General features: G+C 47.8%; 3 protein-coding genes across 6 annotated transcripts; 2 read left to right on the top strand and 1 right to left on the bottom strand.

The window, feature by feature from the left end:
• The first annotated feature begins 29 nt into the window (after positions 1-29).
• Positions 30-2,223, top strand: rdm1 (RAD52 motif containing 1). Its single transcript, XM_049744533.1, has 7 exons — positions 30-280; positions 408-587; positions 665-790; positions 865-1,015; positions 1,536-1,634; positions 1,715-1,815; positions 1,885-2,223. The coding sequence occupies exons 1-7, from the start codon at positions 182-184 to the stop codon at positions 1,948-1,950; spliced, it is 822 nt and encodes a 273-aa protein (XP_049600490.1). The 5' UTR covers positions 30-181; the 3' UTR covers positions 1,951-2,223.
• Positions 2,224-2,389: 166 nt separating this feature from the next.
• LOC125983341 (integrin alpha-3) lies at positions 2,390-11,012 on the bottom strand. 3 transcript variants are annotated; one of them, XM_049744504.2, is made up of 28 exons: positions 10,731-11,012; positions 9,856-10,035; positions 9,624-9,751; positions 9,431-9,516; positions 9,194-9,330; positions 8,986-9,092; positions 8,817-8,909; positions 8,394-8,453; positions 8,087-8,246; positions 7,838-8,031; positions 7,692-7,780; positions 7,492-7,625; positions 7,223-7,300; positions 7,085-7,152; positions 6,636-6,772; positions 6,426-6,569; positions 6,189-6,286; positions 5,948-6,098; positions 5,673-5,756; positions 5,389-5,468; positions 5,188-5,265; positions 5,018-5,120; positions 4,598-4,774; positions 4,313-4,429; positions 3,997-4,110; positions 3,747-3,833; positions 3,550-3,675; positions 2,390-3,441 (listed from the first exon to the last, which is right to left on the bottom strand). In XM_049744504.2, the coding sequence occupies exons 2-28, from the start codon at positions 10,011-10,013 to the stop codon at positions 3,286-3,288; spliced, it is 3,144 nt and encodes a 1,047-aa protein (XP_049600461.1). In that variant the 5' UTR covers positions 10,014-10,035; positions 10,731-11,012; the 3' UTR covers positions 2,390-3,285. The 3 variants fall into 3 exon arrangements, with proteins under 3 accessions (XP_049600461.1, XP_049600460.1, XP_049600463.1); XM_049744503.2 differs by having other exon boundaries at positions 10,702-11,011; XM_049744506.1 differs by lacking the exons at positions 9,624-9,751; positions 9,856-10,035; positions 10,731-11,012 and having other exon boundaries at positions 9,202-9,330.
• Positions 8,960-15,989, top strand: LOC137841038 (interferon alpha-F-like). Of its 2 annotated transcripts, XM_068653409.1 has the most exons (7): positions 8,960-9,088; positions 12,651-12,794; positions 14,886-15,078; positions 15,151-15,231; positions 15,324-15,485; positions 15,563-15,640; positions 15,823-15,989. In XM_068653409.1, the coding sequence occupies exons 3-7, from the start codon at positions 14,920-14,922 to the stop codon at positions 15,916-15,918; spliced, it is 576 nt and encodes a 191-aa protein (XP_068509510.1). In that variant the 5' UTR covers positions 8,960-9,088; positions 12,651-12,794; positions 14,886-14,919; the 3' UTR covers positions 15,919-15,989. The 2 variants fall into 2 exon arrangements, with proteins under 2 accessions (XP_068509510.1, XP_068509511.1); XM_068653410.1 differs by lacking the exons at positions 8,960-9,088; positions 12,651-12,794 and having other exon boundaries at positions 13,873-15,078.
• Positions 15,990-16,297: the final 308 nt, after the last annotated feature.

The following is a 16,297-nucleotide window of genomic DNA, read 5'->3' as shown; positions in this document are numbered from 1 at the left end:
GTCGTCATCCGGTATTTCATTGGCTAAGACACGACGCTCCGCCTTTTTCCGGAAGCGCGCCAAACGTGTCAGCAAAGCTCCGTACTGCTGACGGGCGACGACTCAAGATGAATTACAACCATTTCCCTTGGTGCTTATTCACTTGCGACGTTCATGGCGATATTTAAGAGGACTTTTCGCCATGGAGGTGGACCTACTGGAATTCTGGGTTCCTGTGGAGTCCAACAAGACTTTGTTTGTGTGGAACATCACGCCGGACCTCACCGAGGCGCACATATACGTCAGTATGACATCCGTCAAACTAACCTGCCTCCATTTTCGGACATTATTCTGTGTCGTCATACACGTGTACATGTTGGTATGCGGAGTACGTGAAGCATTTAAAAAAGTATTTTTGTGTATTGTAGGAGCGCTTGGACGCGGTCTTCTCGTCCTACGGTCCCCTGTACCTATTGAAGGTGCGTCCTAACGCCCCGCTGAGCACGCCTGGTTTCAACGCCATAATCAAGTTCTACTCGGCGGCTCAGGCTGGCAAAGCCCAGCAGAACACGGATAGACAAGCCCTCTTCCAAACCACACCACTCACGGTGCACAGTTTGCACACGCACGTCGCCTAGTCTTTTTCTACTTCTTCTCATATTGTTGTGTGTGTATATCTGATCAGGTGAGGCTGAGCTCCAAACAGACTCCTCACTTCCTGTTGGGGAGCAGACCTCTGACCTACGCACGCTGCGTGGAGTTGGCCAATCATTGCCTCGGATTCAACGGATGGACGTGTGACATCATCACAGTAATTTCATTGTCTTATGGTTAAAGTGTGGCGAGGGCAAGCGTCACGTGACCGGAGCGCTTCCTGTGCTACAGCTGAAGGAGCTTCCCGCTGAGGATGTCGATGAAGATGAAGCGGGTGGGCGTGTGGGTGTGAAGCTGGGCTGCGTGGTCCAGATCTCCTTCCCGCATCATGGCGTGACCACGCGAGGAGCTGCCGTGGTGGAGGACGTGTTTGAGCGTGAGGGTCAGTGATAGTGTAACATGGACACTGTGGACTATTTTTACCTGTCATTCCACAACTGTTGGGTCGAAGTACCATCAGACATTAATTCACACACTGAAACAAAGAGGAGAAGACAACCAGTTTTCATTTTACTCGCGAGGAGAACCAACAGAGAGCGCTTTGGTTACAATCTTACTTCAACAGATATTAAGTAAATGTGAGATAACTTGCATGCTGTTACTTAAACATTGAGTAAATATGGGATAACTTGTATGCAAGTACTTCAACATGTATGTCTTTTCTATAACACTTAACAAAGAAAAATAGTCCCGATCAACAACAATCTATGAATAAAAGCTACAGGAAGATAAGAAAGGATGGAAGGTATGTATGATTGGGACTTAAAGAACTCTCTGGAGCTCAACAGAGAGCTTTGTTGAAGCAAAGATATGAGGCCCTCGGTCAGGCTGACCAGTGCTTTTGTTGGTTACAAAAGACAACCAATCGTACCTAATCATTTGGCTTGTGTGCGTGCGTGCAGGTCCTGAGATGATGCTGCAAAAGCGCCGCACCCTGCACAAGCTGGTGCGAGACAAAGCGGCGGCGCAGGCCTTCTCCACCGTGGTGCTGGTTCTGCTAGGTCAGGAACCGCTCGTCACTGCCGGTCACTGTGGCAGCGCCGTCCCGGCTGCCGCTCACGTGTTTGCTTGTGTCCATTAGGTGAGGGTAAAGTCATGGTGGAGCTGCGATGCTCAGCAGAACATCTGTTCCTTGAGGAGCCTGAAGGACTCATCCAGGTTCACGACCGAGATCAGGAGCAGGTGATATTTGCGATTGTTTGATGTCTGGGCGATGTTGGCCAATCCTGAGTGATGATGTCATCACGTCAGGTGGAGAACCTACCTGCCGATGAAGACCTGTGGGAAAATGAAGACCTGGACCTGTCTGTGTGGTAGACTCGCCACATACTTCCCCAATTCAAGGTTTTGTTTTTGATGCATTTCAACATTGTTTCATCTGAGGAATGACGATACGGTGCTGCCTTAAGATACGAGTTTAATTTGTTCCTTGTCCACACTTGAATCTAAAAAGACTCAAGTCATCTCTATTTATTGAAATGGATGCGAATGCCTTTGATCCAAAACACGACCAGACATGTATTTTTTGTTTCTGAGAAATGGCCCACTTTATCACATTGCAATGCTGAATGAAATAGAAAACACACTCACCGTCCGTGTCCGCTGTGGATTTGTGATATGCTGCTTAGAATGTATGAACTTACAAAAATTGTTAAATCTTGCCTATGCTAGCAAAACTAGTGCGTTACTAGCCAGTTTGTGTCTGGTGACATTTGGAGTGCGTTTGTCATGTTTTCAGTCAAAGGGTGACATCCAGTTGAAAAGCTCCTTTTAATCCACAAACAAGTTTGACATCACAAAGTTTACAAAACGTCAACGAGAAAGGTGGTCGGACTCAATAGCTTAGCCTAGCATTAGCTACCAGAGTCAAAGTCAAAGTCAGCTTTATTGTCAATTTCTCCACATGCCAAAGACACACAAAGAAACCGAAATTTCGTTCCCCCCTATCCCACGGTGACAAGACATGGCTCACAACAGACAAACAAGTAAACAAGTATAACAAAAGTGTGCTGAATAAATAATGAATAAATAACACAACAATAAATAAATAAATAAGAGGAGCAGAAAAAAAAGGAGCAAGTGCGCGTACAGCAGACATTCCCGAAAGTAGCGCAACAGTGCCGCACGCTACGCAGAAGGGGGTAGCGAGTTCAGGGCCCTAACAGCCTGGAGAAAGAAGCTGTTGGCGAGTCTGGTGGTGCGGGAGCGCAGGCTCCTGTACCTCTTCCCAGAGGGCAGAAGGTCAAACAAAGAGTGAGCCGGGTGACTCACATCTCTGGCAATCGAGGTTGCCTTGCGGGTGAGATGGGAGGTGTAAATGTCAGAGCCCGGAGAATTAAGTTTTATAAAACCAACAATACATATACTCAACGATAGACACTTAATTTCAGAGCTGTCCGCCAACATGGTGTCACGACCTTTTTAACGACGATTTAATGCAACACGCATTTGCTCTAATTACTTCAGGTGCTACAATACCGACGATACAAATTTTCAACATTGGCATATCCAAATCTACATCAAAGCAAATGTGATTTAAAAAAAAAAAAGTATAAAAATCAAGACACATTTCAGCACTGAGCAGGCTCCTCGTGGTCCTCCATGACCACCATGTTGGTGACCGCCGCTGACTTGACAGTTCAGCTTGGCGTCTTAGCCCACAGCGGTCCAGGTGCGCCAGCGTTTGGGTTTGGTTCTGCTTGTGGCCAAGACGGCGTCCTGGCACGCGTGCCGCTCCTCCGCTGGCACGATCCGACCCCGGTGCTGCGCCGCTGCTCGCCATGTGCGACTGCGCACAAAGAAGCCGCACTGTGGACAGTGAGGAAGTCAGCAAAAAGACAAGAAAGGGAACAGGAAGTTGATAGGAAGCAAGCAAGAGGGAATGAGCTCTCTTGAAAAACAAATGAGTGAGGTTACCTTCCACAGCAGCATGCAGATAAGCGCTAGCAGGCCCAGTCCAACCAGGATGGATGCCAGAATCATCCACAGGGGGGCGCCACTGTCCATCTGCCTCTCCAGGTCAGGGTAAGCGTAGACCTCCATCTGCAAACGACAGTGTTGCATCAATGTTGTTGTTGGCTGCAATCAACAGCGATAGCACACTCTTGTAGCACCTGTGCACCGGGGGGCTCCATGTTGATGACCCCCAGCCTGAGAGTGGCCTTTCCCCGGATCAGCACGGCCCTGGCGTCCATGTAGTGCTGACACACAAATGTACAGAGGAGTAGCTTCAAGCGCTCCACTCGGGAGTGCTATGAAAACCATTTGAGCATTTCATTCATATCTTTATCATTTCCTTCTTTTGAATACAAGAGAGGAAATTTTATATCGTGGAGATAGAGTGACTGATTGATGCAGAAGAACCTCCAACATGGTGGCCTTCCACAGGCGTGCTCGCAGCGTCACGCTGGCGCTCTTCTTCACGTGCGACAACTGACATGAAAATTGCACGCACTTGGCACCGCCGTTCACGCAGTCCTAGACTCAAAAAAATACAAACATAGTCACTAGAGTCGGTGTGCTTTGTTGCACCTTGGCTTAGGAGTTTACAATGGCTCCAAGCGGATCAGTGAGTCCCAATTCATAAGGTCTCATAAGTGGGGTACTCGTAAGTCAAGGTAGCGCTCTGGCAAATTTTGTGCTGGGTGGGGACGGGAGCTCCCCCTGTTGGAGGTCCTACCAGGATATAAGATTTGTTGCTGCGAGGTGGGCCGCGTAACACTCCCTCGTCATTCCTTGCTTCCTTTTCCTGGTCTGGATTCCGCCTTGCCCACCTCTCCAGTTCCTCTCTGGAAAGCTGCAACACAACACGTGTGTTTAACAGTATTTAACAGGATGACGTTCTAGACAAGCGGTGGTGGCTCCTGGAACATATTGGGGGGAAATATTTTGGCTTAACTTGCACTTTAAAACTCCAATATTTTCCCCTTCCTGTTTGAGTTGAGGCATTGCCGTGGTTACCGACCTTAAGGCGGAGCGGGTTGATAACGTCGCCAGAGGGAACGCATCGAGACTCGGCGCTTCCGTTCAGCGTGATCTCAGTCAGGTAGAGCAGCCGCTTCCCGTTGGACAGCTCGCTTGGCCAATCGAACGCCAGCTCCAGGTTGCCCCGGCGACCCAGTGGCCAACCGCCCACGTGCACCTGCCGGATGGAAGTGCTGCTCACACCACGGAACCTCAAGTCAACATTGACTTGGGTTCCAAGCCCCTCACTAGCTACCATAGCATATGCTGTTGCGAGACGGACATTTTGTAGCATTTGTGGAGGATATAGAAAAAGCATTTTCAGTGAATATTTTAGGAACTGTTGAGGTCCACTATATACAAATCTCTATTTCAATGGTTGGGAATGAGTGAAGGATTAAGAACCAAGCCAAGGACTGGCCTGGAAGGTGAAGAGAAGCAGAGGACCCACGTCCTGCGTGGTCTTCATGGCAGACTCGCCCAACACGTGACCGCTGAAGGGGGTGGGGCCTGGCTGATGGGTCCTGCCAAAGCAGGAAGAGGGTGAAGCTGAGATGGGGTCCCAGAGTTTCCCCTTAGTGCAGTACTCACAACATGAGGGAAATGTCCACCGAGAAGTTGACCATCAAGGAGATCCAAACTGGAGTCAAGTCCGTCTGTTCGCTGAGTCTGAACACAAAAGTTAAGGCCGGCCTATTCAAATTTCTGGGTCCAAAGAGACATTTTCAAGGATCAACTTTAACCGCAATTAAATCGACCAACTTGTTACAAGTGAGTGAGTGTGCATCCTACGTGGACATCTGCAGTAGCAGCTCCACATCCCGAGTATCCCAACTGATCTCTGACGGCTCCAAAATGATCCACACTTCGACCTGGAAGACAGCCAAGCTTCAGCTCCGTCAAATAAAAAATGTGCATCAAAGGACGAGGGAGAACAAAAATAAAGCCGCAAAGATTAAGGACAAAGAACAGGGAAAGAAAAACAAAAAACATGAATGACAAAATGAACAAAGAATCAAACAAGGAACAAAAACCAGAACAAAGCAATAAGAACAGATGTCTGAAAGGTTCTATACCGTTTGGTTGCTTTTGAATGGGTTCCCAATCTCGCAGAGTACCACAGAACCTTCCACAGAACATTGGACTTTCTGGACACCACCCTGAAAGCAGCACAGACACTACAAGTTCATACCAGGTCTAAATCTCGTTCCAGACAAGTCCGGCTTATGTTCAAGTCAGGTCTATGTCAGTGCCAGGTCAGGTCTAAGGGTCATTCCAGAGCTGTCTTGAAGACACGTTGAGTCTCTGGTTTGGATCCAAGACCAGGACTTCCTGGTTGAGTTCAAGGCACCTTTGTTCGGACTCCGGAGTAGACCAGCGCAGGCGGGATGGTAACGTTGAGAACGGCCAAGTGAGCGTCCTCCTCTGTGTTGCTGATGTTGACCGCCAACAGAAGACGGTCTGCACCACCCTCGTAGAACCACACCTGACGACCAGAGCACCTGAAACAACCACACTTTTCAGTGGAGGTCCACTCAGAACCACAAAGCTGTGAACTGTGGTCCGCTGTGAACCGAGCCGTCCAGACTTACGTGCTCAGTGGCTGCTGCCTGGAGTCTGTGAAATGGGCTGTCATCTGCAGATTGCTGTGGCAAAGGTAATCAGAACCGCACGACTTCTGGATGTGAACCTGCGGAACCATTTCATAAGGTTTCTCCTACTGCTTCACTTGTTTCCAGATTATATTGGGAAGAAACTTCATACAAACTACTTGTTACCTATTGAAACTTCAACATGGACACAAATACTGACCCATAAAAGATTCTGACCTGGGTTCGGACGGGTTGGGGTCTGCGGCTAAGCACGGGAAAAGATGCCAGGTCCTGGAGGGGGTCTTTGTTCTTGGGTATCTTCTGGTGTAGAGACGCATTGAGCGAGAACACCAACGCTTCCACTTGGTCTCGGACCGGAGTCTGACGCAAAGTCACAATCGATCAACGCGTTCCGTAGGTCACGTTTACTTCTCGTCGGGGTCTCACCAGCAATCCGACACTTAGAGTTTTGCAGCGATGCTCAGGAACCAGCAAGAAGCCGGAGTACACGCTCTGACCATTGCCACGGAAACGCAGGCGGGGCTTCAGGCTGCTGACGTCGGCGGCCACGGAGAAATGGACGGCTAGTGGACGTGCGGATGGGGACGAGATAGCATCAGCATCACAGTCACATTTTTGTCTGTCTGCATGACTGCAATAATGTGACCTTGATAAATGGTCTAATTTGCAAAACAAGGTCACAGAGGCTCTTTGTGTGTTTGTGAGATTTAGTACACACACGAGAAAAACAAGAGGACACTCAAGGACACTTTGATGTCATCGATGTGTTTGTGTGTCCCAGTTAAGTACTTCTATCGGCAGTTGACTTGAATTCAGCCGAGTCATTGATACGAATTGTGTGTGTGTGTGTGTGGGGGGGTTGAAGGTCCACTCACTGATGTTGTCTCGTTGGTGCATCTTGCCAGTACTCCGCGTGTACGAGAAACAAAGCTCCACCTCAACACTGACACACACGCATACAGAATTAGAATGTTGTTAATAAGTTAGCGGGCGTTGCGGTTGACTGTTCTCACCAAAAGTCACAAGTGTTGGGGTCCACTATGTTTGGGGACACTCTTATGGTTTGGTTGAGGTGGATCACTGGACGGGTTCTGCAAGTCATCAACGCAAATGAATGTTCAAATGCTGATGCTGAGCCACAACGCTCTCCTGGTGGTTCTAAGAACATGTTACAACACTGCTTGGGCAACATGACCCAAGCACAATCATTTCACTGATCACTAAAAAATCATTCGGGGTCTACAAAGCGTCCTATGGCGAGACAGTAACAGTGAGCCCGTGCCTGAGAAGGACGGCGGTGTCATCCAGAGAGCCAACCAGAAGGTCTGGATGTTTGTTGCCATCCACGTCCAGTCCGGCAGACAACGAGAACCCGAAAGTGGAGAAGCGAGTCGACAAACTGCTGCCGGTGATAACCTGCGGAGGGCGCCAAATCGCAGTCAGACATGCGTGCGTTTGTGGTGGTGTAAACGTGTGAGGCACCTGGCTAGGTTGCGTGGAGAGGCCAGCGCTGCTCCCGCGCCAGATCAGAACGCTTCCTGTTCCTTGGAACGGAGCGCCCACCGCAATGTCTGCAACGCACACATGACTTCACTGTCACATGACACAACAAGACGAATGTTCCTCACCCTGAAAGCCGTCTCGGTCGAGATCCCCGGCGTGGGCGACGGCCATCCCAAACGCCGAAGCGGGCGGCCCCTTCAGCACCAAAGTGGGCATTGAGTGAAAGCGCCCCCCTGCGTTCATATACACGTATACCGCGCCTCCCACTTCCTGCTGCCGGCGGAAGTAGAAAGGCGCGCCAACCAGCAGGTCGCACCACCTAAGGATCACAGTTGGTAAGACATCGCAACCATTGAGGGAAGAGCCTCACTTACCCGTCGTTGTCCAAGTCTGCGGCAGCCACGGCGTTCCCGAAGTACGAACCCGTCTGCTCTCCTCGCAGCGTCTGCCGGATGGCTAGCGCACTGCCGGTGCCATTTTTGACTGCCAGCAGCACAGAACCGCGAGCGTCCTCTTTAGTGTCTTTTGGAGCACCTGTTTCAAGGAAACACAACTTCTATGACATGTCTTTCATATCCAACTTTAGCTCTATGCACTAGTGCACGCTTTGCTCCTCGGCAAATCAATGAATGTGTCAATGCAGCCATCACCTGATTGGACAGACACAAAGAATGTCATCACCTGTTACTATGGTGACATCATCCTGTGAGAGAAGACCCGCTGCCTGAGTGACTGAATAGCCTACACACACAAACACACACACACGCACGCACACACACACACACACACACACACACACGCACACACACACACACACACACACACACACACACACACACACACACACACACACACACACACACACACATTAATTCCATGATGTAGCCCACCTGTTAGCGTGTAACCCTTTGTTAGCTTGCTGGTAACAAATAGCTTAGCGATTATTATTTAGCCTTGAAGTTGAAATTGAGCCTTTGCGTCATTGTTAATACCTAGCCTCGCTAATACCTTGTAGCCTGACTTTTAGCATACACCCTAGCTGTCAGCTCGCCTCTAATGCTATTAGCATTTAGGAGAAGAGAAACTGTTGTAAGGGCAGCTGACCTAAGTAGATGTTCCTTCGCTGCAGGTTTGGGAAGGCGCTCCTCCTGGTGTCAAAGGCAACATCAGGATTGTTCCAGCTCACATGGACGTTTCCTGCAGGACGAGAAGGAGGACAAGTCAAAGGAAGCAAAAAAATCAGGAAACGGAGAAGAAGAACAAGGAGGCAGACCTTGCCATTGGTAACTTCCAGGTGATCCGATGATGATGTCATGGCGAAAGATGGCGGCAGACATTCCCGAGTTACACATGACCTCCCCGCTCACGTCGCCCAGGTGACTGCACACTCGCACACACACACACGCACACGCACACACACACACCCTGCAGTGAGTGGGCGGGGCCTGCTGACAGTAACCCCCCCCATCCCTATCCCGTACCTGCACACCTGCTCAGGTGTCCGCCATTGGTCGTCAGCATCTGCATGGCGAAGGTCGTTGCCACGGAGATAACAGCGACCAATCATGTGTCGGAGTTTGGACGCGCCGTAAATTTTCACAAATCGATGGCCGCATGCCTACGGAGGCCACCGTTAGCACGTTAGCACCAGAACTTTGTCTGCAAGGTTCTTGGTGATTTGTATTTGCTGTCAAGTTGTCAGTCAGGCTTGGACTCACCAGGACCCGCCCCCCGGGTGGCCCCTGACTGGCAAGTGACACGCCCAGCCACATGTCTTCCACCATGTCCTCGGACGGCTCCAAGTCTGAAAAGAAGCAAGGACATGGGTGAGGAAGGGGCGGGGCCTCTGCTACTACTGCCACAGTTCCGCCAAACAGGAAGTAGTGTTGAGCGAAAGAAAGTTTGCCTCACTTGTCTTGATGAGCGATAGCCTCTTGCAATCCGATTGGTTACCAGTGAGCGGGCAGATGTACACGCCCCCTGTTCGATTGGCTGGCACATCCGCCTCCGCCATCTCTCTGGGAGCGCCGACCAATAGACTTTGATGAGTGGAGATGATGCAAGACACATGTCAGTGCTTTTTGGTGTTAGTGTTTAGGGAGGGAGGTGAGCGTGTTCAAAGAAAAGGTCAGAGGTTACTCACAGGTGCGTGCGTGACTTGAGGTCAAGATGCAGAGCGACTGAAAGTCCAAAAAAAGTTCCGTCCACCCCTGTCTTGAGTAGCGGGAAGCGCGTGTCCACGTTGGACGCCGCACATGCCAACACATACACGCTCACCACCAGGCACATGCATGTCGCCATAGAGACACTCACATACACACGCCTTGAAAAAACACATACACACACGTGTTACATCAATAACAAAGAATTTAACATGTTGGCTTTAACGATAAAACGTCAGGCGAATAAAAAACGTAAGCAGTCAAACACAACTTGAATGTAAGCGAAAATTCTGAACATGTAACAAGAAAGTGCTCAAGGAATATGACGGTGACAAAATATATAATAAACATAATTAAATGTTGTGACCATAAGAATTAAATCATATAAATAACACATCACTTCTACATGCACGTAATGACGCATGTAACTTGAATTAGATTAAATATAACGTGAAGATGTGACATGCAATGTGATTAAGTTACACATGTAATCGAAATAGCTACGTACGAGACAAAACATGTTAAGTGAACGTGAAAATGATAAAATGTCATCTAAACATGTATGTGAACAAACATGTAACAAAGACGTACTACAACATGGCAGACGCAATACTGCAAAATACAAATTGAACATGTCATTGTCAACACGTAACATACGAATGAAATTTAATGCAAACCTGTAAGAAGTGAAAACATAATAAAACGGATTTTTTGCCTAAACTCCATTTGAACGAAGAAGAAATCAGCATCAACGTCATCTAATATAAAATAAACGTTTCACTCCTCAAGGTCAAAAAAGCTTTTCAGGAAGGAAGGGAAACAACAACCTGTTGAGATCAAGTCGCGACACAATCACCTTCTTGAGTGCGCTTGCCGTCCTCCGCTCGCCGTCGTCCGCTCCGCCGCTGACCGGCTGCCCTCTTCCTCTTTCTCCTCCTCCTCCTCGTCCTGGTCCCCCTCATTCTCATTCTCCAGCCACTCGCAAATGAAATCATGTCTGCACGCCCGCCCACGCACAGTCACAAATGGATTCGTGCGAGGGCACCTTCATTGTGGTGTTTTATGAGGCCCGTGCGCGCGCGTATCCGTGTATGTCTGCGTACTCACGCGCACTCGTGGGCTGTTCTTTGCTTCCTGTCTTTGTGATTGGGACTTCCCTTTCACTTCTTTTTTCGTTTTCATCATCAAGATCAAATCATGACTCCGCAACAAACCAAAAAAAAAAGGCCTTCGGCATCGTGCGCGCGCACATTATTTCATTACAGGCAGAGCTTGAATCCGCCACAAAACACAAGGTCGCAGCTGAGGCCAACAACACCCGTGTAACATGTCAAATGTAAAAAACAAACCGCCTTTTTATCATTGTTTTTTTTAATAATATACCAAATGCTCCAAAATTGTTTAGTTCTTTCCTTCCTTCCCCTACCTTCTGTCCTTCCTTCCTATTTAAGTGCCTGCTTTTGTCTCAGGCTCTCTGTACTACCCATGTATCAAATATACGTGGCACATGTATGATACATAAAAGGCGGGGAACATATGATGAGTGTGTAAACATAATGACTTCTTGTCCACATGCTGATGAGAAAAAGAAGGCGAGGTCTTTGGGTGGGTCATCCGGAGGTCATTGTAATGTTGGAAAATGGTATCATTTTGTACCAGTTCTTGCAGACTATCATGTGTTTTTATTTTACTAATGTTCTTGCTATCCTTATCATATTCCATGCCCAAGTTCACGTTCTTATATTCTACACAAACTTATCTATTTTATCTCTCCAACTTCTAAATGCCGCACATCATTCATTGTTAATCGTACAAAAACCTCAGGCAGTATAAACAAACATCAAGCAGTTCAAGAAAACATCAGGCGGTAGTTAGAATTATAAACCATCATTTAGAGCCATTGAGCCATATGTATCATCTACGAATGTTATTCAATCACATTCCCCAAAAAATTCCAATAAGATAAATTGTACAAGTAAAGTGACTTCGAAATTAGAATATATATACTTGTGCATTTTAATCAATGATTGTGTGTGTATGTAAATGTATGCTTGTGCACTTTAATTAATGAAATATGAGCATATTGATTTTCTAGCTAACACCAACCTATTTTCCACAGTAACCCTAAAAGCTAACAGCCCCCGCAGGCATGGAGGGGGCAGCTGTGACGTTATAACAATTGATTGTGTGCTAAAGCACGCACACGTGCTGTATTAGTTGATGGTGGTCTGTCATCAGACAGGAAGTGGCTGAGATGGTAGACGGGCTGGACAGGAAGTGAAGTGCAGGTCAAAGCTTGGCCATCAGAACAGAAGAAAACTCCTCAGCCATTTAGCACTAACAGTCGTTGAAATGTCTGTCTGTCTACAGCATCTGTGCGTCCTTGCGTGTGTGCGCTGTTTCTCTTCCGTATAAATGTCGACTTCCTTTTGAGGTCTTCGCAGTAAACATGTCAAAAGTGAAACGCGGTACATGTGAGCGTGACATCAGGCGTCCGCTGGAAAGCACGCAAAGGCTTTTATCGAGTTTTTTAATGCTTTCTCGCATAGTCCAACTCAGCAAAGTTTCCTTAGAAACTCATTTCACGTCCAGCGACTTCTGTGACCGCTACTTATCAAATCACACCACAACATTTGTCATTGGTTTCATATGCAGCTTTCTCCCTTGATGATGCTGATGGTGGCTTGGGTGTTGCATGCGCTTCAGTGTTTCCTCCACAAGATGGAATTCAAAAGTGTAAAATGAAAATCAAGGTGGGAATTTTCCATTTTCTAAGAATTGTGCTCAGAAGAGATGGAGCCCCGCAACAGCACCGTCTCCGTCCCCCTTAAAAGACGCATGTGCACACATACTCTTGACACAACCGACAACTCCAGGACCTTTGAGACCTTCGAGATCTCCAGAACCTGCAAGACCAACGGTAAGTCGTATGTCATGGGATGATTGTGAAATGACGACTGACTTGTACGCTAACCTTTGGGCGAGGAAGCTTGATTGACGTCCGGGGCGAATTTCATCCCCAAAATAAGTCACTTTGCGTTACATCGTTAAAAATTCTACCAAAGAATTTCGAAACAAAAGACATTTCAGGTTCAGAAAGGACAAATATAAGCTATGATAACACTAATAATAATAAAAGTACAAATAATAATAATTCACATAATTACAATTACAACAAATGTTGTATAACTAGTCAAGCCATAATCAGAATTATTATTTTTATCATTGTTTTTATGACACTGTATGCCAACATTCTGATTAAACGTGTGCGTTATTAAAATATAATTTGATGAATCGAATCCATGTTTCCTTATGAGTGTGCGCGTTTTCGTAGTGAGTCGTGTTGCATTAATTGTGAAACTTTAGCAGGCTTACCGAAGATGAAGACGGGGAGCGGCCGTGTGAGGAGAGCAAATATTTTCCGTTAAGAACCACAATTGTCGAAAAGCGTAATCGCTCGCGAGTTTTCCTCCCGAAATGCAGCGTCGCTTCCGATGACGTCGAAGCGGAAAATTAGTGAGCGGAGGCTGCTGTGAAAGGACGATTTCGGGTGTTCCTCAGGGTTCACTGCCAGGTCCCCTCCCACATTGGTCGCTCTTACGGGGAAAGTGGAATGCGTCATCGTTAGTGCGGGCTAAAAGCAGTATTCGTTTTACTCGCGAGGAGAATTACGGAGAAGGCTCAGTTACAGTCGTCACTAATTCTCCTCTTTTTAATGTTTTGGTTGGCCTGGTTACAAAAGCGTTGCTACACTAAAAGCTAGCTGATTAGCTAACGAATGTTATGTGGTGCGAGGCCTTGGACGATTCCTGACTCCAGCAGTGCAGTCTTAACTGTTACTCCTCAGCCGGTTGGCTGACTCGTACTTGACTAGATATCTCGAAGCATGTTGAGTGCCATTTTCCTGTGGAACAATGCAACTAGACTTTTCACACAATACTAATATTGAGTAAATATGGGATAACTTATATGTAACTACTGTTAGGTTACGGGTTTTAGTTATGACTCCAAATTGCGATCAACACATGAGTTGCTATGTCCCAATCCACACACTGGCGCACCTAACAATTTTGCGAGTTCGTTCTGTCAAAGAGAAGACCAGTAGATCAATCAGACCAAATTTACCAATTGTTTATTCCTGACAAAGCGCACTAATACAGGCCTGGGTCCCGGGTCCCTCACACTAAAACTCGTGCGTTTTTGTGACCACCAAAAGACGACACATTCTTCCGGGTTGCCCAGTTTTAAAGAAACACAATATGAATATTAAAGCATGCAAAACATTGTGAGATGATTGATCGATGGCCATCTCCTCCTCGTGTCGGTGTTATCGCTGAGGTCAGGCGGTTGGGTTTTCTCCTCGAAGGCCGGTCTCATAGACGTGCTGTTGTTCTTGTTCCTAACCGACCTTGAGATGGTCTCCTCCGGTACTCCCTATCCGGGCCTATTCCACAACACTTCAAAAAAAACAAGTTCATGCAGTTTGCCTGCACATTCCTCGCCCCCCACCAATCCACACGTGCACTCTAAGACTAGATATTAATATGATTATAAGTTTAACACAACCTTAAAAATATGTTTGCAAACTGCCGAAAGCACATTTCCCTTTACTACTTCAACAGATATGTCTTTTCTGTAACACTTAAAGACAAACGGTCTCGATCAACAACGATCCATAGATAAAAGTTACAGAGTTGATTAGAAGAGAAAGAAGTTCCTTTGAACTAAACAGAGAACCTTTTCAAGAGCTCTGCTCATAGTTAGTGAGCTAAGAAAGGAAGGGAGTTAAATGAATTCTCTGGAGCTAGCTTTGTTGAAACAAGGGGCTCCAACTCATAAACTATGAGGCCCTTGGTCAGGCCGACCATCCAACACTTAGTCACCTGGCGCAATGTACACATCTCGATCCTGGTCCTGACCCGGACCGTCTTGAGGTTTGGGTCCGCACCAGGACCGACTGCTGTAACTGGTGACCCATGCGGATATATGCTCAGTCTGCCGATTTCCACAGCGCATCTCCACCGGCCGGAACCATCTGAACCATCATGAATGTCTGGAGCACCAGGACCATATGGACCTCGATTGTCGCCCTGGTGGTCCTGATCCTACAGCTGTGCAGCGTCAACGTGATGATGGCGGCTGTGCCAGCTTGCAAAATCCCAGGACACGTAGTCATGGAGGCCCAGAACCTGCTCCGAGACCTGGTAGGTGCCCACCTTGTAACCTTGGGCGTCCTTTTGAGCTATTGGGACCAGCTTGCTGTTTCTGTCCTATAGGGGGCGCTGTTTCCTGTCCACTGCCTGCCGTACAATATCAATGCCACCTTCCCTCGCGCTGCCATCGCCAACAGCACTCAGGTGAGCTCAAGCACAAACCTACAACACATCCAAATGACCCAAAATAAGTCGTGTTGTGATAAAGGTGCTGCCGTGCGATTTTGGGTTTGCAGTGTCACCAGGCGTTACGGGCACTTCACTATTCGCTGCAGGCGGCGGAGCAGGTTTTTGAGGACTATGACGTACCTCTCGGAGAAGGAGGACTGGCGTGGGACCACCGCAAACTGGATGACTTTCAGAACCTTCAAAACCGCCTACTGCATAAGGATGGCTGTGTGAGTAACTCCGTCCTGCCCTCACCTCGCAGCCGCTGACTCCGCCTATTTATTAACGGGCTTCTTGTTGATTGCAGCTGCCCGCCACCGCCGCGACTCCTGACCTCGGCTTCACGGCCTACGTTGGCAACGTGAGCACTCTTCTTCAGCAGCAGGTAACTTTCGGAAAGGCCTAATTTTCAGCCATGTTTCCATGGCCTTTTCTGAGCCAAGACACCTAACCTCTCGCATGTTCAGTGGTGACTTGAGATCCGAGATGAATTTGTTCTGTTGCTTGCTTTAATTGCAAAATCACAGCAGTGGGGGTGTGTCTCACTGGCTCTCTCTGCCCACCTAGGACAGCGCCACCTGTGGTTGGTCAATGCTGCGGCGGGACGTGCTCTGGGCTCTAAAGACTGCCCTGCGACGACACCGCAGCTGCTTCAGCTGGTGACAGGCACCGCAATAGAATCACACGACCTATTTATATATTTATTTTATTCATCCGTTTGCATTAAAATCCTCCGTTGCTCAACTTTGTCTTTTGATTTGTTTCATAATTTGTGCTGTATCGCCACACGCACGCACCTATTGAGTCGGCGTCTAATTGGACTTTCGGAACGCCAAAATAATAATGTGGATAAACAGTAGAGGGCGCCCCTTTCCTAACCTGTTTGACATGACGTCACTGCAAGACAGCTTTACAAGATGGATCGCTGTAGGGGTACACTCGCCTGTCTTGTGTACCATCATCGTGAGTTCGAATCCCGCATTGACGGAGAGTGGGGGAAAAAAAAAAGAAGAAAAAACAAGGTATCGAGGTCGCTGATGAC

Source organism: Syngnathus scovelli, chromosome 16 (assembly GCF_024217435.2).
Source record: "Syngnathus scovelli strain Florida chromosome 16, RoL_Ssco_1.2, whole genome shotgun sequence".
In the NCBI taxonomy this organism is placed as follows: Eukaryota; Metazoa; Chordata; class Actinopteri; order Syngnathiformes; family Syngnathidae; genus Syngnathus; species Syngnathus scovelli.
This window is presented reverse-complemented; position numbering and strand designations above follow the sequence as displayed.

Bases quoted from the DNA above. Each gene is read 5' to 3' on its own strand.
- rdm1 (XM_049744533.1), top strand. From the start codon at position 182: ATGGAGGTGGACCTACTGGAATTCTGGGTTCCTGTGGAGTCCAACAAG. The intron at 791-864 runs GTAATTTCATTG...CCTGTGCTACAG, and splicing joins GGACGTGTGACATCATCACA to CTGAAGGAGCTTCCCGCTGA. The intron at 1,016-1,535 runs GTCAGTGATAGT...GCGTGCGTGCAG, and splicing joins GGACGTGTTTGAGCGTGAGG to GTCCTGAGATGATGCTGCAA.
- LOC125983341 (XM_049744504.2), bottom strand. From the start codon at position 10,013: ATGGCGACATGCATGTGCCTGGTGGTGAGCGTGTATGTGTTGGCATGT. The intron at 6,099-6,188 runs GTAAGTCTGGAC...TGGTTGTTTCAG, and splicing joins AGGCAGCAGCCACTGAGCAC to GTGCTCTGGTCGTCAGGTGT. The intron at 4,775-5,017 runs GCCAGTCCTTGG...TCCATCCGGCAG, and splicing joins TGCTTCTCTTCACCTTCCAG to GTGCACGTGGGCGGTTGGCC.
- LOC137841038 (XM_068653409.1), top strand. From the start codon at position 14,920: ATGAATGTCTGGAGCACCAGGACCATATGGACCTCGATTGTCGCCCTG. The intron at 15,079-15,150 runs GTAGGTGCCCAC...TCTGTCCTATAG, and splicing joins AGAACCTGCTCCGAGACCTG to GGGGCGCTGTTTCCTGTCCA. The intron at 15,486-15,562 runs GTGAGTAACTCC...TGTTGATTGCAG, and splicing joins TACTGCATAAGGATGGCTGT to CTGCCCGCCACCGCCGCGAC.